The sequence below is a fragment of the Pteropus medius genome, unplaced genomic scaffold (genome assembly GCF_902729225.1).
Source record: "Pteropus medius unplaced genomic scaffold, Ma_sr-lr_union100, whole genome shotgun sequence".
NCBI lineage: Eukaryota > Metazoa > Chordata > Mammalia > Chiroptera > Pteropodidae > Pteropus > Pteropus medius.
Window position 1 is genome coordinate 22,886,467 of NW_024344378.1, and position 12,571 is coordinate 22,899,037.

Sequence of the window (12,571 nt, forward strand, 5' to 3'; positions counted from 1 at the left end):
CGACCTGGGGCGCGGGGCTTCCTTTCATTATGAATTGACAAAGCAAGTCTGACGCGGCCAGGGAGTAGTTTCTGCCCTCGGGTAAATGATGTCTGTGGCCCAGGAGAAGGGGTCAAATAAGATTCCCTCCCCGCTCTGGACCAGCAGCTGGGGCTGCGGGTGCTGGGTGCGTGCGTCTGTGCTCATCCTCCGTGTGCGTGTGTGTGTGTGTGTCGCGCCAGTGAGGGTCGGGACCCGCAAGTCGAACCGTGGGCTTCCTCCCCTCCCCGCAGCCCCCTGCCCGCTCAAGGCGCCTTGTAGGTTCCACCTTTAAAACCGTACGCTGCTGGCAGCAGCGGAGTGGTCGTCGGGAGGCGGGGGCGGGGAGGGTGTGTGCGGGGGAGGGTGGGGAGGAGTCTGGCCTTGGATGTGTGCTTTTCGATTGATGGATGACTGCCGGGTGGGAGCGAGCGTGCGGGTGTGAGAGTGTGTGATTGTGTGTGTGTGTGTGTGTGTGTGCGCGCGGGGTGCGTGCGCGCTCGGGGCCTGCCCATTTTCCTCCTCGCAGCAGTCAGTTGGGAGCTGGAGGGAGGGAGGGAGGGAGGGAGAGGCAGCCAGCGAGAAACCGGAGAGGAGAGGAGCGCCCTCCGCCCAAGGCGTCCTCCCTCCGTCCGCGCACAGGCGCCGTCGCTTGGAGGAGCAAGGTGCCTCGCAGCCCACAAGGGCGCAGAGCACCAGCCAGCGGTCTCTTCGGTGGTTCTGACCCGGGACCGCACCTGGAGGGAGCCCCAGACGGGGATGGTAAGCGGCTGCTGCCGTCTGGCACATCAGAGGGACACGGTGAGGGCACCATGGCGCTGATGCCCCAGATGGGGTCCTCGGCGGGGCTCGTCCGGCCGGAGCTCTGGCTGCTGCTGTGGGCAGCCGCGTGGCGCCTGGGTACCACGGCGTGCCCCGCCCTCTGCACCTGCACGGGCACCTCGGTGGATTGTCACGGCACGGGGCTGCAGACCATACCCAAGAACATCCCACGGAACACCGAGCGCCTGTGAGTATGGCCCCATCCCTAGCCCACAGGGAGCCCCGAGGTTACCCTCCCACCAAGACGCAATTCAGGGCTGGGGGTGGGAGCTGGATCTTTGGAATCGGGCTCAGCATCCAGTAGAGGAGTCGATGCCTGCCAGGGTCTTTCTCGAGCCAGGAGCCAGAAGCTCCACTGTTTTCCTTTCCCGGGATTCAAAGGGCCCTCAGTGGGGCTGTCACCTCCCATCCTCACACCTGCATCCTGCGCTCTGCACTGGCAGGCCCTTCCCACTGCGCCAGCACTTTATTCCTCCAGGGTGCTTGTGAATTGGTGCCAGAAAGCCTTCCTCGCACCCAGGAGGGAAGCTCCTCACGCTGGCAAGAAACCATGTCTCCTTTTGGGCACATGGGGCTTGGGCTGTGTTCTGAGTCGTGTGCGTGGATGTGGGTTCTGAGGGCTTGCAGGCTGGTGATGGGTAGCAAGATGGGAAGGAGTTGAAGTTTCCGTCTTTCCCTTCCTCTCCATTGTTTGCCCCAGGGCCTTAAGAATTCCCTTGCAGGTGTCAGGCATTGGTCTCCCACCTCACTTACAGCCATTCCCCAACCGGGGCAGACAATGGAACATGAGGGATTTGACTTTGGGGCTTGTTACATTCAGCACCCAGGGAGAGAGATGTGTGACCTGGATGGAGAGCCCAGTAAATAATGCTGAGAGGTCAGGAGCTTAGAATGGGAGACACAGGTTAAAGACATTGACCATGACAAGTCATAAAAACACCATTTCTCCTCCCTTGTTTCTCTTACTTCTAAATTCTTGAGGAAACTCAGCTCTTTCTAGACCTGCTGAGCTGTGTAGGGTGTGTGTGCACACGTGCGTGTGTGGATGGTTAGTGTGTGTATGTGTGCGTATTTACAGACCTGTATAATTTGTTTTCCCAGATTCCCTGCAGAACGTGTGTGTGTATGAATTCCTTGTGTAGTGATATCACCTCAGTGTGAGGCTGTGAGAGTCCCTGCATGCAGTGTGTGTACATTTCGGTCACATGCAGGGCCTTTGTGCTGCTTGCAGAGGTGATAGCCTTGGGAGATTTTTGAACTGGACTTTGGCAAAGGCTGCCGGCTCTTTTGAAACCTGCTGACTCCTTCTTCCCACACTCCTGGGCAACTGCCCTGGCTCTCAGGAAAGGCGTACATATTTCAATAACTTTTGAGCACATTTTCATGGCTCCCAGCTGGTCAGAGGCAGAAACCTGACCCTGGGGAGAGCCGTCTCCTGGATCAAAGTCTGTACCAAGGTCGGCGATTAGTGAGCATACTTTCCCCCAGACTCTTCTTGGTCGAAAATTCTTGAGGTGGTTTCAGAGAATTTGCAACCTAGATGCAGTCTAGATAGGAATCAATGTGTGTCTGAGGACGTGTGGGGGCTGGAGAAAGATGCTGGCATGGGGAGAGGGTGGACCAAACCGTTTGCTTGGGGCAACTGTGCATTATCTTGTGTGGCCCTGAAGGACTGAAGGTCAGAAATCCGTCCAGAGGACCCCTGAGGTTGCAGGGTCACCTTTAATGCCTCTGGACCTACTCTCTGTTCCTTGGCCTTGCCCATGGGGTATTTCTCCTGCAAACATTACTCTGGTAGCTGCCACGGTCTGAGACACATGAGCCCCTCTGCTTTGCTTTTGGAACTGAATCTTGAAGTCATCTCATTCCTTGCTCTCTCTTCCTCTTCAGTTTTGAGGAAAGCGTCTGTTTTGACTTTCATGAACTCTTGAGCTCTTTTGTGATTAAAAGAGATGTGTGCTAAACTTCCTAGTGCAGAGGAGGGTTGGAGCTCCGTTCGCCTAGGTTGGAGCCCTTCAGCTGTCAGTTATTTGCTGTGTGACCTTGGGCAAGTTACTTGGAAAGTTCTCTTAGCTTTCCAGCAGGAAAATGGGGCTGCTGATACATAAGGTCTCTGGTTCTTGTAAGGACTGAAGATAATGTGTGGGAAGCGCCTGGTACGTTATGATTCTTGCTAAGTGAGAGCCATTTTTATGATAAGATCAGGGGAAGAATTTTGTAATTTAATTCAGCAGATGTTTACAGGGCCAGGAATTGCCTTGGGTGCCGAAGCTCCAGCAGGAAGTAAGTCCCTGCCCTCAGATGATGTATAGTCGAGAAGACTAGGCAGTGGATACCTAAATGTAAGCTCTTGGGAGAGGGCCAGGCTGGCAGTGTGATGAAGCTATGGGGAAAGCATTGGGATGAGAAGCCCTTTTCTGGGATGTATGGGCTTCTCAGATGATGAGCCATTTTATCACGGCACTTTGGGACCCAATAGTGGTTGGGTTGGATTTTGCCAAGCAGAGAGGGCAGGCAACCAAAGAGAGGGACCAGCTTTGCCCCGGGGCTGAAACATGCTGTGTCCAGGGGGATGTGATGGGACCTGAGGCTGGGAAGGTCAGGGAGAGTCAGGAAGGCCTTTCTCTACCTGGATTTTTCTTTTGGGGACTTCACTGTTGGAATCCAGGGGTGAATCATCATGGGGGCGTGGGATGAGATCTGATCTTGGCTGTGGGCAAAACTTGGATTGGAGAAGGGTGTAGAAAGCAGAGGGAGCCTGCCTTTTCAACACGCAGGCTGTGAAAGAGCTATTTGAGGAGGAAAAGAACACCCCGAGAAGAGGCCTAGGGGAGAGCCTCAGCGGACTCAAAATCACGGGCAAATGCTCTGTCTAATCAACATGAATATTATGTTGTTTTGGAGACTGAAATGGCAGCTTCTTCTCCGGCTGTGAAATTTTTATAGACTGCAGCTACGCATTCGCCTTTTGTCTTCTGGGCAGTTTCTACAGCAGCCCGAGAGGTCTGGCAACTTTATTATCACATAGTCCTTAACTCTGGGTCTAGGCCTGTTCCCCCAGGGGGAAGACATTGTCATTGGTTTGCTGCGGAGACTTCTGGGAAGAGGCTGTGCAAGCCCGAGAGCCGTTGTGGGCCAGGTGGGGAAGGGGTCCTGAATAATTCGCCGTGAATTATTAAGTTAGGGGTGCGCTAGAGGACTAGAAGCTTCCTCTCTTTGCAGGACTCAAGCTCAGAGAGACCCAGCTATGGCTACTATTGATTGTCTTTTCTTCCACTGAAAGACCTTGACTTTCAGTGGATTTTTTTTTAATTAAAAAAAATCTTTTGGACTAGAATGTTCAGGAGAGCGTGATAAGAGATTATGTGTGGACGCTGCTTTTCCTCTCCACCCTAGGCACTTGTACTCTGGGCTCGCCGCAGAGACCCCTGTGGGTGCAGAGTGCAGAGAGGGGAGAGGCCCGTGGTGGGGAGGTGGGGAAGGGCCCTGGGAAGGCCTGCTGACTTCCATTTTGTCCCAGGCCCAGAACATTTCGCTGCTCTTCACGCCATGCGGACCCGCTCTCCTGTCTTTCTCAGTATGTCCCTTTGTATCGTGGCCAGTTTGTCACTGCCCTAGCTGCCTGCCTGCTGCAGAGGCCTAGATGGCCCATGCCTTCTCTCAGCCCATGCCTTCTATCCCTGAATCTAGAGGCCCCATTCGACTGGACTGGGTGGTCATGCCCAAGGAAGACAGTGAGGGCGCCCCTAGGCTGATTGTCTGGGAGCCTGTTTAGAATTCCAAATTATGATTGGATGGTGGCTGTGGTGAGAGGGGTCAGGGGGCCGGATTAAAGCCATATCTTCCACCAGGACCTGGCGGGTCTGGGCTCTCTGAGCAGGGCTCTGTGATCTCTTGCAGCGGAGACCCACACTGTGCAGGGTACTTGCCTCCTTGTGGAACTCTCGTCTCCAGGGACAGGTGCCATGGGCTTATTGCTGGGTTCTCAGTAACTGGTGGCGGGGCCCCAGTACGGTCACTCATCCTCTCTGAGACCCAGTTTCCCCATCTGTAAAAGGAGATGATCACAGCTTTGCAGATTGATGGTGAGGATTAAGTAAGCGAATGCACGGAGAGGGCCTGGCAACATGCTTGGCACATGGCTGGTGTTCTACTGCCCCACAGCCTCTGGGAAGAGTGACACCTACTACCATAGGGCTTTGCCAAGATTCACTCATGCTATGTGGGTGAAATGCTTTGTGATTCAATTAGGTGATTTTATTATTTTTATTATCTGAGAAGCTCATGCTAAAGGTTTGAGGGTTAGGTTGGGGCAGGAGAGCGCTTGGGAAGTAAGCATTCGAGTGTCGGCCGTGCTGCAGACTGCTCTTCTGCAGGCTGGCTGCTCAGAGTGCTCCTTTGCTGTACCAGGGCGCTTTGCCTCCATTCCCCGGGATTTTGGGACAGGGATCAGGGCAGTGCCATGCAGGGACTCTGTAGGGTGGACGACATGATAGCATGGCCCTGGAGCCAGCCTGCCTGGGTTTTTAGCCTCTCTGCCACTCAGCAGCTGGGGGACCTGGGGCAAGTTATAGGGTTTAATTCATTCATTCAACAGATATCTATCTATTGAATGTCTGCATCACACCGAGCGAATAGTGCTAGACAGAAACCAACACCGCTCTTCCCTCTGAGTTGTAGTCCAGCAGGGGAGGTAGAGATGAATGACGTGATATGAGAATAAACACGCAATTGCAAACTGCGATAAGTGCTCTGGAGAAAAGTGACTTCTCAGACCTCCGTTTCCTGGCCCATCAAGTGGGGATGATGACAGGACTTGCTTCAAATGGTGGTTGTGAACATTAACTGCAGTAATGCTTGGAGAAGCACTTTGCACCAGGCCTGGCACACAGCAAGTGTTTGATAAATGGTATTATTATTGTTATTAAGGTGACAGAATTGCCGGGATGTGAAAGGAACTTGGGTGCCACTCAGTCCTGGATCCCAGCATGGCCCTGCTCACCTGTCCCTCAACAGGCAGTCAGTCACTGGGTGCTCTGGATCCCCTGGGAACTCTGGAACATGCAAAGACAGGGCCATCCTTTCCTCGGGGCCCCCTCTCCGAGGGAGGAGGCCGGCTGGGGTGGCCCAGGCTGCCCTAAGCTGCCAGCAGGGGCGGCCGTGCTCTTTTTGGGCCAGGGGAGGGGTGGCGGGACAGGCAGCTCCTGCATTATTGGGAGCAGACGGGAGCTTGGCGGAGTTGCCGCCTCCAGTTCTGTGCCGGCATTAGCAACTCGGCAGGGCTTCTTGCTTAATGGGATTTTCTTCCCAAATGCTGTAATTATCGCCATACAAATACTTATTACCCAGAGCAGATGACGGCCGGGCCTTGGGCAGTAGCCAGGGGGCTGGGCTGTGCTCGGGGGTGGAGAATTGGCTCTTCTTTTTGATGGAGCTTGCAACCCCCCCACCCGCTTTCTGGAACCCAGCCTATGTTGCACAAACAGCTGTTGGGCACCTGCCGTATGCAGTGTCTAGAGAGGCCCATCCAGAGTGTGGACCTGCTTCTCGGGGATCTCATGGCCTGGTGGGGGAAAAGATCTGTCTGTGAAAGAATAAATGCATAAGGAAATCCATAGGGATATAAAGCATAGTGGTTACCAGCGAGAATAGTGGCTTCGATGCGAGAATGGCCCAGTTTGAATCCCGCCTTTGTCAACTACCTGGCAGCACACTCATGACTTGAGTTTCTCATCTATAAAATGGAGCCAACCATAGCACTGACTTCGTAGGGTTGTGAGTTCAAATGAAACACTCCATATAAAGTGGTTAGAATAACACTGGCACCTAGAAAAGACTCTGTCATTGTTAGAAATGAGATGGGAGTGAGAGATCGAAGGAAGACTGGATCCTTGCAGTGACCGGGACGTGGGATTGGGCAGGACCCAGGTCAGCAAGGAGAGGTTAAGCAAGAGCAAGGGACTCTGAAGGCATTCAGAAGGTGTGCGCCGTATATTTGGAAAGGAGAGTGAGCAGCTGACCCAGCTGATGGGGTGAACGTTTGTGTTGGTGTGCTCTGTGGAGGGGAGTAGAGTAATGGGTGGGGACCAGGCCATGGGGCTGAGAAGTGGGGAGCCATCAGAGGGGATGAACGTAAGACTTTCTTAAAGCTTTTTTTTTTTTTTTTACTATTCAGTGATTTTTAATTAATCTACAGAGTTGGGCAAACATCACCACAATCCAATTTCAGAATATTTTCATCATCCCAAAATACTCCTTGTTCTCACTGTAACTTTTTATTTTGTTATAATTTCAAACTTACAAAAAGTGGTAACAAAAGTATAGGGAACATCTATATATCTGTTATCAAGATTCAGTTGTTTATATTTTGCCCCATTTGTTTTATCATATCACACTCACACTCACACACTACACACACACACGCACACACACGCACACAAACATGCACACACATTTTTTTTTCTGAACCATTTCAGCGTAGGTTGGAGACATTGTCTCCTTTTTTCTCTAAATACTTCAGTGTGTATTTTCTGAAAACGATAAGGCTATCAAAATCAGAAAATTTAACATTGATAGAATTCTGTTATCTACTCATGTATACTCATGAGCTAGCACACATGAGTTCATGTATGAATTTCATCAGTTGTCCCAATAATGTCTTTTATGGCTATATTTTTTTCCAGGTCCAGAATTCTGTCCAGATCAAACATGACATTTACTTGTCATGGCTCTTTAGTCTCCTTTAATTTGGACTAGTTTCTCAGCCTTTCTTTGTTTTTCTTGACCTTGACATTTTTGAGGAATACAGGCTCGTTATTTTGCAGAATGTCCCTCAATTTGATTTCATCTGCTCTTTCCTTATGATCACATTCAGATTATGCATTTTTGGCAAGATAAATAAGTGATGTTGTGCCTGTCTCAGTGGGTCTTGTCAGAAGACACATGATGTCAACTTGTCCCAATATTGGTGATTTTAGCTTTAATCACTCGGCAAATTGGTGTCTGCTAGGCTTTTCTACTGAGAAGTTACTATTCCCCTTTGTTATTAATAAGTAATTTGTCAGAGATACTTAGAGGCTATGTAACTATTTCATTCCTCATCAAACTCTCATTCACTAGTTTTAACATTCATTGATGAGAAATTTTTATCTTTGCCATTTATTCTCTATTAGGTGGCATTCGACCATAAGAAAAACTTTCCCTCTCCTCCATCAGTTTGTTTGTTTGTTTGTTTGTTTATAACTGTGTAAATTTGTGCATTATTATTTTATTCTTTGGGTTATAATTCGATGCTCAGAGTGTCCCGTATTTGGCCAGTTGGAGCCCCTTTAAGCTGCTTTTGATAAGACTCTTGGAGCACTTGCCCCCCGCCCCAGAGGTCTTGAGTGGAGAGTGACAAGTGCAAAATGGTGTTTTAAGATATTCGCTTGCCTTGCTTTGGTGTGGAGAATAAATGGAGGGAGAGACCACCTGGCAGTGGGGAGACCAGTTGGTTATGATGACTGTGGTTCCTAGCTTTTTTTATGACAGTGGTTTTGCTGTCATTGCTGTATATTATTCTTCTTTTAAAAATAAAAAAAAAACAAAAAACTTTTATTTAAAAATAATTTCAGGTTTACAGAAAAGTTGCAAAAATAGTACAGAGAGTCCCATACGACCTTCACCCAGCTTCCCCTAATATCAACATCTTTCTTAACCGGAGTACAATGACCAAAATTAAGAAATTAACATTGGTAGAATACTAAGCTAAACTACAGACTTTATTTGAATTTCACCAGTTTTTTCACAAATGTCCTTTTTCTATTCCAGGATCCAACCCAGGATTCCACATTGTATTTTATTGTTATTTCTCCTCAGTCTCTTTCAATCTGAGACAGTTTCTTATTTTATTATATTTATTTTTTGCTGTTTGCGACCTTGACACTTTTGAAAAGTACTGGTCAGTTATCTTGTAGAATGTTCCTGAGTTTGGGTTTGTCTTGTGTATGTTCATGATTGGATTGAGGTTATGTATTTTTGGCAAGAATGTCGCAGAGGTGATGTGCCTTTTTCACAGCATCCTATTGGGGCGGATAACACAGACATGTCTCATCGCTGGTGATTTTAACCTTGATCTCTTGGTTAAAATAGTATCTGCCAGTTTTTGCTACTGTAACATTACTATCTTTCCATTTGTAATTAATAAATATTTGGGGGTAGATACTTTGAGACTATGTAAGATCCTTCTTTGTCTTCAAATTCTTACCTACTAATTTTAGTATCCATTAATGGATCTCGCCTGCAACCATTATTATCCAATTTTGATTTTTCTATTTCCCTCATTCCTTCTGCATTCATTAATTGGAATTCTTCTGTAGGAAAGAGAATTTTATTCCTTTTTAAGAAGGTGATTTGTTTGATGGGTACCTTGGGCTTTGAGTTTCCTGAGGGCAGGGACTGTGTCTTATGTATCTTTGTATCCCCTCACCTGGTGCATAGTAGGTGCTCAAAAAAGTATGTTTGATGAGTTTCTTTTTCCTATAAACTTTTGGTACGATATTTTATGGTTCTGATTTTTGCTTTTGAATACATGATCCTTGTGGCGAGCTGATTAATGGTCCCCAAAGACGTCCTTGTCCTAATTCCTGGAGCCTGTGAATATGTGATCCTACAGGGTAAAAGGGACTTTGCAGATGTGATTAATTTAAGAATCTTGAGATGGCTGATGATCCTGGATTATCTCTGGTGGGCCCAACATAATCACAAGGCTTCCTGTAAGAGGGAGGCAGGGGGTCAGAGTCAGTGGTAGAAGGTGTGACAATGGCAGCAGGAGGTTGGAGTGATGTGAGGGAGTGGCCACAAGCCAGAGAATGCGAGTGACCTCTGGAAGCTGAAAAAGACAAGGAAATGGATTCTCTCCCAGAGCTTCTAGAAAGGAATGCAGCCTTACCAACGCCTTGACTCTAATCCAGTGAGACTGATTTTGGACCTCTGGCCCCTAGAACTGTAAGATAATAAATCAGTGTTGTTTCAAGCCATTAACCATGTGGCAATTTGGTGTAGCAGCAGTAGGAAACTACTACAGTCCTCGAAGGATTAGGAGGCAATTGCAGAGACCAAGGCATGAGAGGTAGCAGGTCTTGAGGGACCCTAAGACTCAAGTCTGGGAGAGTGACCTTGCAAGTAAAGTTGGGAAAGGTGGCCATGCAGTTGGCCTCTGCGTCTTTTGCTTGAATTGCTAATAAATAGCTATATGAAAAAGATGACCCTAGAAGTAGGGGATAGTTACTCTGTAGAGTGTTCAGGCTAGAGAGACAGTCAGGAGGGCCTCCTGGGGAAGTGGTGGAACCTTTGGCAGTGGAAGAGAAACTTCATTGGGAATAAGAATCTCCTGGGAAGCTGGCGTAAAATACAGACTCCCAGGCCTATCCCAGAGACGCCGATTCAGCAGGTCTTTGCCAATTGTGATTCAGGTGATTCAGATGCAGGAGGTGCCCAGACCACAATATGAGAAACACTGGTTGGTGCTAGGGCTTCCTGGCGAGGAAGGTCTGTCCTTCGAAGACTCATGGGGCTCGCCTTTGGCATCAGTCCACATGAAGCGGGCGGGAGGAAGGGAATGCAACCGGGAGGAGCGGTGGGGAAGCAGGAGGTGCCTGTGTCTTGTGTGTGACCTGGGAGAATGCTGGCTGGATGCTCGTAGATTCAAACCTGGATAATGTGTAATTATTGCCAAACCAAGAAAGTGTTTGGAGAGGGTGAGGAGGGCTGACTGTGGAGAGCGGCCAGTCTGTCCGAGGATGAGGGCCAAGGAAAGCTCCTGGGACTGGGATGGGGTCACTGTGAAGCCAGGCAGAACGGCTTCCTGGGAGAAGTGGAAGGCAGAAGGCAGGTGGTCGGAGAGCGAGTAGGTGGTGAGGAAGTTTGCGGGATGAGTAACAAGAGCATTAACTCCAAGGGGGAGTTGTTTGTAGCTTCGGGGTAGGAGGAATGGAGTCTGCTGGGGGCAGAGGGCAGGAGGATGGTGGGCGGTGGTGGTGGAAAGGAAGAGCCAGAGCCCTTGGGATGGGGAGTGGGAGGGAGGGACCTGTGACAGGTCAGAGAAAAACTGAAGTGGAGAGAGGTGAAGAGGGAGTGGCGATGGTGTTGGTGGTCACTAGTTAGAGCCCCTATCTTGTGCCAGGCTCGGAGAAAGATCCTTTACCCAAGTCTGCCCTTTTACTCCTCATAAGTGTCCTGTGAGAAAGGTACCACCACTGCTTTGCAGATGAGGAGAAGGTTTAGAGAGGTGGCGCCATCTGCCCGGCACCATAGATGGCTGGTAAGTGGTGCACCCAGGGCCCCTGAGTCTTGTATTTTGTTGTTTTTAAATTTGACTACCGCTCCACGCATATTATTAAAGCCTGGCTTCATTCATTCATCCATTCATCCATTCATTCACTCATCAGACATTCATTCAGCTCCAACAAAACCCCTGTCTTAGCACTAGGGCTTAGCACTGGGGCTTAAAGGCAAATTGGCCATGACCGATTCCTGCCTATGCATGTGTGTAGGGTGGACCCAAGTTTCAGGCTGGTATAGGGAGGGGGTGTTCAGCCTGTGGGTAGGGGGTGGTGAGCAGAGTTGGGAGATGCAGGGCGGTAGGTGTAACAGCCAGAGGTCAGTGTCAGGGAGTTAGTTGGCAGGTGGCCTCTCAGGGGCCTGGGGTGGGCAGTGAGTGGAAAGCAGCTGGCAGGCATGCACGTGAAGGCCTGGTGGCTGGCAGTGTGGGGCCATGCAGGGTTGTGGTTTTGGGTGAGTCTCAGACTTGGGGAAGGGATTGGCAAGAGTAAGGCTGGGCCTCAGTAGTGAAGGGACTGGGTGCAGTTTGGGCCTCAGACAGAATGTACCATAGGGTTGGGGTTAAGAGCTGGACCCTGATCACTTCACACCCATTAGGATGGCTATTATCAAAAACAAACAAAAACAAACAAACACAAAAAACCGAGAAATAAGTGGTGGTGAGGATGTGCAGAAATTGGAACCCTTGTGCACTGTCAGTGGGAATATAAAATGGTATGGCCACTATGGAAAGTATGATGAGTCCTAAAAAAATTAAACATAGAATTACCATGTGATCCAGAAAATCCACTTCTGGGTATATACCCAAAAGAATTGAAAGCAACGTCTCAAAAATATTTGTATACCCATGTTCATAGCAGTATTAGTTACAAGGCTAAAGAGTGGAAGCAACCCAAGTGTCCATTGATGGATGAGTAGATGAACAAAATGTGGTATAACATACAACGGAATACCATTCAAACTTAAAAAGGAAAGAAATTCTGACACGTGCTACAACATGGATGAACCTTGGGGACATTATACTGAGTAAAATAAGCCAGTCATAAAAAGACAAATACGATATGATTTCACTTATCTGAGGTACCCAGAGTAGTAAAATCCATAGACGCAGAAGTAGCATGGTAGTTGCCAGGGGCTGAGAGGCGGGAGGAGTGAGGGATTAGTGTTTAACTGGTACTGAGTTTTGGTTTTTTGATAAAAAAAAGTCCTGGAGATCTGTTGTATAACAGCGTGACTATACTTAACACTACTGAACCGTGCACTTAGAAAATAGTTAAAGTGGTAAATTTTGTTATGTGTATCTCCCCACAGTTAAATATGAGAGGAAAGGGGGCGGGGAGGGAGAAAGAGAGGGGGAGAGGGCGTGCACGCTGGGCCTGACGTCAGACAGACCAGGGTTCAAGTCTTGCCT

The 12,571-nt window shown here is 49.1% G+C and overlaps 1 protein-coding gene across 4 annotated transcripts in view; it reads left to right on the forward strand.

Moving 5' to 3' along the window:
- Positions 1–384: 384 nt before the first annotated feature.
- Positions 385–12,571, forward strand: part of SLIT1 (slit guidance ligand 1) — a 152,442-nt gene continuing 140,255 nt past the window's right edge. For 3 of the 4 annotated variants that reach the window (XM_039871623.1, XM_039871625.1, XM_039871624.1), the window contains exon 1: positions 385–1,027. In XM_039871623.1, coding sequence (XP_039727557.1) covers positions 831–1,027 — 197 coding nt within the window. In that variant the 5' untranslated portion in view covers positions 385–830. The remainder of the gene's footprint in view (positions 1,028–12,571) is intronic. The other variant, XM_039871627.1, reaches the window with a different exon arrangement.